Genomic DNA, 7,981 nt, shown 5'->3' with positions numbered 1-7,981 from the left:
GGGAAGCCAATACGGAAGTGCCACACACTGCAGTACATACATGGGCCGCTAGGGACTGGCTGCAGAAAGGAGCAATTTCCATAGACCCCCATGTTAAAATGCCCAACTTTACAGCAGAAAAAAACATGTTTCTACCCATGGATGCAATAAATATTATTATCGATATAGTTAGATTCCACCTTCATGATTATGAATCTGTGAGTGAATTGTTTTCTAACACGACCCTTTTATTTATATTAGGTCTTAAAGTTTTTGCATAAATTAGGGCGTGGTCACGTTGATGGACACGTACATGCCTCACTGTCAGCTAACAGCAACTTGTCCACTCTGCTAGGCTACAACCATAGAGGCGACAACGTTAGTTAGTCATAGCACTGTACTTGACCCTTTAGCTTTAGCCGTGTTCGTGGTGATTGTGCCTTTTAGAGAATATTGTTACAAATACCAGGCAATTAAAATGTCGTGCTGTGCGCTTGAATGTACTAACAGAACTTCCAAGAAGTCTAAAATGATAATATTATACATGTTAACCCAGTTCGCAGGTGTTTGTGGGCTTGGTAGCTTAGCTTGTTACTTATTAGCCAGCTAAGGACGTAACCCTTTATGCATACATATACATTTTAGTTTATGATTCAGCCTTGGGTAAGACTTTTATAGTCTATGGCTATGACGCCCATAATGCTAAACGGGAGCAAATGTTAATAGGGGACCCAATTATCCCAGTGGTGGCCGCCGGAGCTAACGGAGCCGCAGGGGGCTAGCTCCAGCCGGCGTCCCGGAGCTAGCCCACTTCGGCTCCGTTACCTCCGGGCGGTGGAGTCCGTCTTTTCTCAACGTGTGAATGACAAGCATTAAGAATAACAAAATATAGCTAATTCTCTTGCAGATTGTCTCATTTGATTATGAATGTAACGTTTATATAGGGGAACTACACTGTTAGCAGTAACTTGGTATGCATGTATTTCATGTTAGCTTAGCTTCTTAGCCTGAGCTAGCTCCGTTTACTTCCAGTTCGGAGGCAGCAGGTCCCGCCTCGGCTCCGCCTCTTTGGCCTTATTTGGAGAAGGCGGGATTAGACTCTGCCGTTAGTGGCCGACTCCGCCTACTAAGGGCTTCACTGGCAACTCTGCAGAATCCTATGGGTGACGTCACGGACACTACGTCCATTTATATATACAGTCTATTAGGCCATAAAGTGAACCCTGTTATCGTTTCAACCCGCTCCACAGAAGTGAAACTACACAATCTTTAGTTCATAAAAAAGAACGATTCATGCTTATCCACCAAAAAAAATATCGTCGCTAAAATTCCTGCCAATTCTTCTAGGCACGTAATTATTGGCTGAACTAGTCCCTTCGAAGCGTAATAATATCTTGGTCCAAAGTCGTGCCACGGTTCGTCACGTGATCGTGCTACACCAATTGGGTAGCTGCATATTGTCAACAGAAGTGAAAGATGGCGGCCGCCATGGTTACGCTAAACCAGACCAAATGGATTCTAAACAGTGCTGTATGCTTGTTTTATGTCATGTTTTGTCATATGTCTTAATACATCACTAAGTCCGAGGTATTTGCGTTATATACGCGGTATTTGTGAGAGGTTTTACTATCTGGGAACAGAGTTGACCATCGAATCAACATTGACTAGCAGCGTTTATCAGCCAACTCCAGCTACAAACAATTTCCCCACGGGGATTAATAAAGTATATCAAACTCATATTTATCAAACTATCATTCCTGGACTGCCATGTTCACATCGCTAGGTTCATTGGGATTATTCCATTAGACTGAGGACTTTTTGTCTGTCTGTTGTTACCCTGTACACGTTAAATGCACTCTTAAAATAAACATGACTTGATTTCTGCGTCCAAGAAGAAGGTTAACTTGTTACGTTAAGTAATTTAGATCAATAAAATGCAGTACTTCCAGGCTGAAGACTTTTCTTTTTGTTGCTGCTTTTAATTGAACTATTCATATCTTAGACAGCACTGTAACTTTTATCCATGTATTTTTTCTTTTAATGTTTCTTTTATTAGCTTTTCTTTTGAATGACTGATATTAAATGCCATTTTCTTAATGTCTTTAATTTTTTGTAAAACACTTTGAATTGCCTTGTGTTGAAAAGTGCTATATAAATAAACTTGCCTTGCCTTACTTATACCAATGTCCATTGATTCATTTATTTACTCATTCATCCCTCCACAAATGAAAACAACACTGATGAACCATAAAAACGAGATTTATTACAAATATAAAAGGTATGACATAGAAAACAGTAGAAGGACATGTAATGTAGTATAATTGATTGGTGTCAGGCTGGGCGGAGCGGCTGATTGGTGCTGTGATTGCCTCAGCTGGTTAAAAGAGTCCTGCTGATTATACTCTGTTCTAGTACCAAAAACAAACGTATCTATGAGTGATGTGTGAGCGCGTCGGCCAGGCACTAAAACCAAAAGAACAGAAAAGAGCTTAAGAAAGATGGAAAGAAGGCTCTTTTATTCCTATTCCTCACTGTCAGTGTCAGGGCAGTCATCGTTCTCTTCCTCTGTTTCTTTTTTATTTGCACAATTTGAGCAACGACATAAGTCTGTGCAACAGAGTCCTGCAGAGAAGCATGAACATCTGCCTTTCTCACAGGCAGACTCTTTGCAGCTGCAGTGTATCACATGCAACACACTGTCAGGGGCAGGATTTCTTGTCATCCAGGTGACGTGTAAGTTCCCATCCTCTATTTCCCAACCATATCCAGCAGGTGATGGAGCATTCATTTCTCTTTTGAGACAGGACCTCATTATTGCTGCCTGGTCATTTGCCCTTTTGCAGTGCTGATGGAGGGCATCATGAGTAGGGGGAATGCTTCATTCTGGCAAGGCCGATGATGCCATACAGAAAGCCTTGTACCTAGCATCATTTACATGTTCGGCTGCTGGCTGATCATACAGGTGACATACATACCGGCAAAGAAGTGCAAATGTTGATTGCTCCAAGTCAAAGTTAGTACCTAAACTTCTGAAAGCCTTAAGGTAGTCATCTTTCTCACATGCAACAGCAAATGACTTTCTTTTGCCTTTGCCATAGAAAGCGCTTGTGGAGTCACACCCAGAGAACGTGTGAATTCCAATCAAGGCTGAACACACACTGGTTCCGAGAGCTGATGACACCATGGCAATGTCAATGATCCGTGTCCTGTTGCCAGTCCCTGTGAACACATATAAGCTGCATGGCAAATCTGCCTGCAGACTTACAGCAATGACTGCCACATCAGTGTCCGAGCTCTTGATGATGACAGCTTTGTGCTCCTGTGCAGCATGTTGGGCATGTAAAAACACCCGTGTGTCACATTCCTCATGATCACACTGCAGGTCTTCAACAACATCAACAGACTGTACACCCTCCATGACAGTTACACAGTGGCATTGATTTTGATGGGCAATGTACAAGCTGAGGTTTTTACCCACTGTTGTGAGGTCTGCATATGTCCATGCCACATAAAGGAATTCGGCCAGTGCTTCCTTATTTTTTCCGTCAGAGAGAAACTTCTTCCACTGGGTTGGAGTTCTCTGATCTGGGCTGAAGATTGTTATTAGTTGTGACCCTGCATCAGCTCTACGGGACCGTTCTAGGCTTTTGATGCTGATGGGTGGATACCGGTCAGTGACAAAATCAATGCGTGTACATTTGTGATGCAAAGCAAGTTGGAGTATGCTCTGCAGTATGGTCTCTGCAAGCTCTCCAAATGTTGCTGGTCTGGATGGCATGGCCTGCATGACTGCCATGCCATCAAAAAGAATGGCACCACCTATTGGAACTTTGTCAACCAAGCACTCTCCACCTTTGCTCTGCAATAGATCCATGAGAGCTGATTTGTTTGTTTTGGCAAGTGAACCATCAGCACTTGCTCATGGATATGACACAGTTCCCAAGGAATATGACAGAATTTCCCTCATTTCAATTTTCCTGCTCTGGCCAAGGATGAGGAGCCTGGAAAATAACTTCTTGTCAGCACGCAAAATCACTTCCTTGCCTGCTGCAGATTTTTTGGGGGGCTTTTTCTGATCACTGAGAGTCTTGAGTTTTTGTGATATTATGGGGGCAAATATGTCAACTGTTTTGGATAACAGTCTCTGCTCCATAAACTCCTTTACAGCATTTTCACCCTTTTCTGAGGCAACAAGCAAATCCTTTGTGATTTCTCCTGTTGCTACTCTTCCAGAGCTAAGACACACAATGCCGTCTTGGTGTACATCAAAAGGGTTGAGCATGGAATCAATAGTGTCCAAGATTCTACTCACAGCCTTTGCATCAGCAGAGATGCGTGTCTTGTCCAGGTCTTTTCTTGTCCGTAGCTCAGGAGATATCCCTGCCATTGATTTCACACTGTCTTGCTATCGCAGCTCTTTCATGCTGTGACAGTATCCAGCGATACACTGCAGACCGATTTTGTGTGATCCCTGTCCAGCCACCTTTGGTCTTGGCATCTCTGTTAAGCGTTTGCTCAATAGCCTGGTCGCAAGCAATGGAGGCAAATCCATGAACACTTTGTCGCTGGACAGTCCACTGGCCTTTCACATTCATGTCACTGTGGCAAGAGGGATGTGTGACAGGCAGATTCATCATTTCCAGCCAGTATGCAGGTAAATATCGAGCGTAATTTACTCTATCGTAGGCAAAAAACCATGGCATCATTAACCGGACGGTTGACAGGTGAAGCTGCCAGTTTGATTCTCGCGTTGCTCTCACAAACAGGAGGAGTAGCTGCATCATGTCAATGTATGAGCTCCAGAAAGCAAATGTTGCATTCTCTGTACTCCTCCTCTGCACAAAGTCTGCATATTTCGAGCACATATTATCAAACCTCTGATCTGCACTCAAAACATCCATCAATCTGTCTGGAAAGGCACATTCCATCTCAGTGATGACATCCATGCACGCAGCTCTCTCTTGGGGTGGCAAGGAGTCCATGAAGGTGATAAACCGGATGCGCTGCAGACTCTCATATAGAAGTTTATGAGCCCTCATGCTGCGATTGTAGTGATGGCCATTGAGTACCCCATTGATGGATCCTGGGGCAACAACTTCAGATTCAATGAGGATATCTTGCAGTCCTGCATCTCCGAACCTTTTGCCTAGAATACTCAGGTAGGACATGCATGTATGGAATTCACCTAGTCTAATCACTAGACGCTTTGTAAACTCAACATCCTTCCAGCGTATTTGCTGTGCTTTGGCATATATAGCCTGGTCAAACACTAAAACTATATGATCCAGTTCTAGCTGGTCAGCAATCTGGACACTTCGCTTCAGGATAGTGTTGACTGTTGACATCTCTGTTGGTGAGGCTTCAATGACTGGAAGATAATACAATGCGGACTTCTGCAGAGTGTTTTCATCCTGAAGCAGTGTATGGAACCCTGTCCAGCTTGGGATTGTACAACTATCCGTACATGTGGACTTCACAAAAGCATATGCCATTTCAGCTTGTACAGCAAAGTGGGTGTCCATTCTGCATGTCGCTGACTGCACTGGTTGACACAAGTTCTGTGGCCCTTGCCTTTTGGACTGATGGTAAGGTTGTATAGGCATTGGGGGGGGGGCTATGAATGAGGTAACTCCCTTTCTCAGTGGCTGTCTGATTGCTGTGGACATAGGCTCGCCGGGCACACTCTGGAGCATAATTCCATTTGTATGGTGAGTAGTTCCACGACCCGATAGTGTCTCCTCACCAAAGTCAATGTTATCCCACACAAGTGTTGTGGGTGTCCGCTTTGAGAATCCCTTCGGTATTTTGTCTCTGCCTTCTACTAGTGTCAGTTGGGCAAGGCTAGTGTCTAGACTCAAAACTGTGTCCCATGATGCACAATGTCCCAGTCTGTTAAGCAGTGATACAATGCGTGATGATCCAGTTAAATGTCGAACAGTTAAACCTAAAGCCAAGGACTTGGGTGTCTGCTTGCGGCCCTTGGAAGCAAGGTACACAATGTCTTGACAAACAGACAACACTTTCAAATGTACGTCATCATCAATGTTGACATAATGATCCAGTGTTGGCTCCTCAGTGGAACCTATAATCCAGCTGAGCAGATTGTATAGTCCAATGGGGACAACAGTTTGAGATTCAGTGACATTTACATTTTCAGAAGTGGGAGGCCATGGGCATGACATGCCAGGAGTGTCACTAAGCAGTCTTTTCAAAAACAACGCTGCTGTATACAGTGTCCTTGTGTCCTCATGTGTTGTTTGGCACTTTGTTCTCCCTGTTTCATTGTCGCTGTCTGTCTGGCTCAATTCACTGGACTGTGTTGTTTCCGTACCGGATGGATCTGGTAGCATGTCCACGAGTGCATCCTTTGACAGAGTCTCAGCAAAAACCAGTTCGCAGACGTTGCGCTTGGTGGGCATGTGAAACGCTAGCTGAGGGAAATCTTGAGCCAGCCTCTTCTTCAACAGATCCTGTCTGTAACACAACAAAACAGTGACAATTACGAGTCACAGGAGTACCATCAAAAGCAGAGTGGTGGAGGTGATACAAGACATTACAGACTAGAACCTATCTGCCATACAGCACATTTAACACCAAAGAAGCCAAATAAAGGCCCACATCATCACAAACAACACTACACACTACACATCATGGGGGTTTCTCCAAACAGGCCTGTCATACACATTTTGTTTAAAGCTGGTCTTGCACATGATAAATAATAAGACTTGTATTACATTGCAGTTACCTGTAGTTTGAAGCATCAACACCTTCGTTTGCTTTCACCATGTCAATGAAGGCCTGCCTCAGCTGGCCCATTCTAAGCACCTCATTGTTGACAAGCAGCCTCTGGCGGATGATCCTCTCACAGAACAGCTTGTAACTGGCATCAAACATTGCCTCATCCCTACAACACATGAATGAGAAGTAAATAAATGGATAAATGAATAAGTGTTGTGATTGTGTGCACATATAACAGAAGGAAATTGGATGTTTACTTATAATGTTAAGTATGTGTATGTGTATATATATATATAGCCATCGCCGACACACACCTGGACTTCAGTCTGGTGGTAGTGCAAATAGGTAAAGCAATCCAAGGAGAAATAACTTACTGTTCTGTCTCTGGTTTGTCAGGTCTCAGCAAAAACATGGTGTACTGACTGTAACAGCTTTTGTGGTACCGCACCTCCAGAGCCACACAGTCTTTGTCTTTTATATGTAAAAGAACACTTTGGTCATCTTTCTTCTCAGCAGCTTTCTGCAATTTGCCTAAACGGAAAAAAAGGACAACTCAATGAGTTTGTTGACGTATCTCTCACACATAATTGTACCTTTCAGTTATTCAACCACAGAGAATGTGTGTGTGTGTGTGTGTGGTGTGTGTGTAGTGTGTGTGTGGTGTGTGGGTGGGGAGGGGGTTTGCTTACCTGCTTTTAATGTTTCAGCCTTACACAGTTGATCCCTTTGTCGCTTGCCTGCTTTGATGATCATTTTCTCCTTCATCTTGCATATAATGCACAGGGCAGGAAGGACGGGGCCAGAGCCTGCGATTGGCAGGCCTGACCTTGATCGTAGCTTCTCTGTTTGGCTTTGGTACGTGCTGCGAGACGTCGATGGGATGGGCTCGACCTCAAGGTCCTCCCTAACGTCTTGATCTCCCTCACGTGCGAGCCGTCTTTCCACCTTCGTCATGGCCTTTGTGTCGGTAAACCTTATGTAGCATGTGTGGTGGAAGCCAGCGTCCTCAGGAATATCTTCGAACTCGAAATCAAGACAGTGCTTGTGGTTTTCAGCCACCACGTTCCGAGAGTCTCCCTTCAAGCCGAGCGACCGTTGTAAGCTTGTCCTGTACGTATTCCATCTTGTATTGGTAAAACAATCAACCTTTTCGTGCTTCACAGACGTAATATGCATGTAACAATGTTTGTGTGTTGACAATTTTGACTTTTTGAGACTTTCTGGTGCGTTTTCCTCGTCTCCGCTACTCGATGAAACCATGGCG

The 7,981-nt window shown here is 44.1% G+C and overlaps 1 protein-coding gene across 1 annotated transcript; it reads right to left on the bottom strand.

Moving 5' to 3' along the window:
• Positions 1–4,346: 4,346 nt before the first annotated feature.
• LOC117546945 lies at positions 4,347–7,202 on the bottom strand. The gene is made up of 3 exons (XM_034217384.1): positions 7,092–7,202; positions 6,725–6,883; positions 4,347–6,453 (listed from the first exon to the last, which is right to left on the bottom strand). Exons 1-3 carry the CDS (start codon positions 7,127–7,129, stop codon positions 4,347–4,349), a joined length of 2,304 nt encoding a protein of 767 aa, XP_034073275.1. The 5' UTR covers positions 7,130–7,202.
• Between the last annotated feature and the right edge of the window lie 779 nt (positions 7,203–7,981).

Source organism: Gymnodraco acuticeps, unplaced genomic scaffold (assembly GCF_902827175.1).
Source record: "Gymnodraco acuticeps unplaced genomic scaffold, fGymAcu1.1, whole genome shotgun sequence".
Classification (NCBI taxonomy): domain Eukaryota; kingdom Metazoa; phylum Chordata; class Actinopteri; order Perciformes; family Bathydraconidae; genus Gymnodraco; species Gymnodraco acuticeps.
The sequence above is the reverse complement of the archived record's forward strand: the minus strand, read 5'-3'. Positions and strand labels throughout refer to the sequence as shown.

What these genes read in the sequence shown, in the direction of transcription:
- LOC117546945 (XM_034217384.1), bottom strand. Translation starts at nt 7,129, where the DNA reads ATGTTTTTGCTGAGACCTGACAAACCAGAGACAGAACA. An exon ending in GACAAACCAGAGACAGAACA is followed by an intron (nt 6,884 to 7,091) that starts GTAAGTTATTTC and finishes CATGTGTTGTAG; the next exon opens with GGATGAGGCAATGTTTGATG. An exon ending in GTTGATGCTTCAAACTACAG is followed by an intron (nt 6,454 to 6,724) that starts GTAACTGCAATG and finishes GTTGTGTTACAG; the next exon opens with ACAGGATCTGTTGAAGAAGA.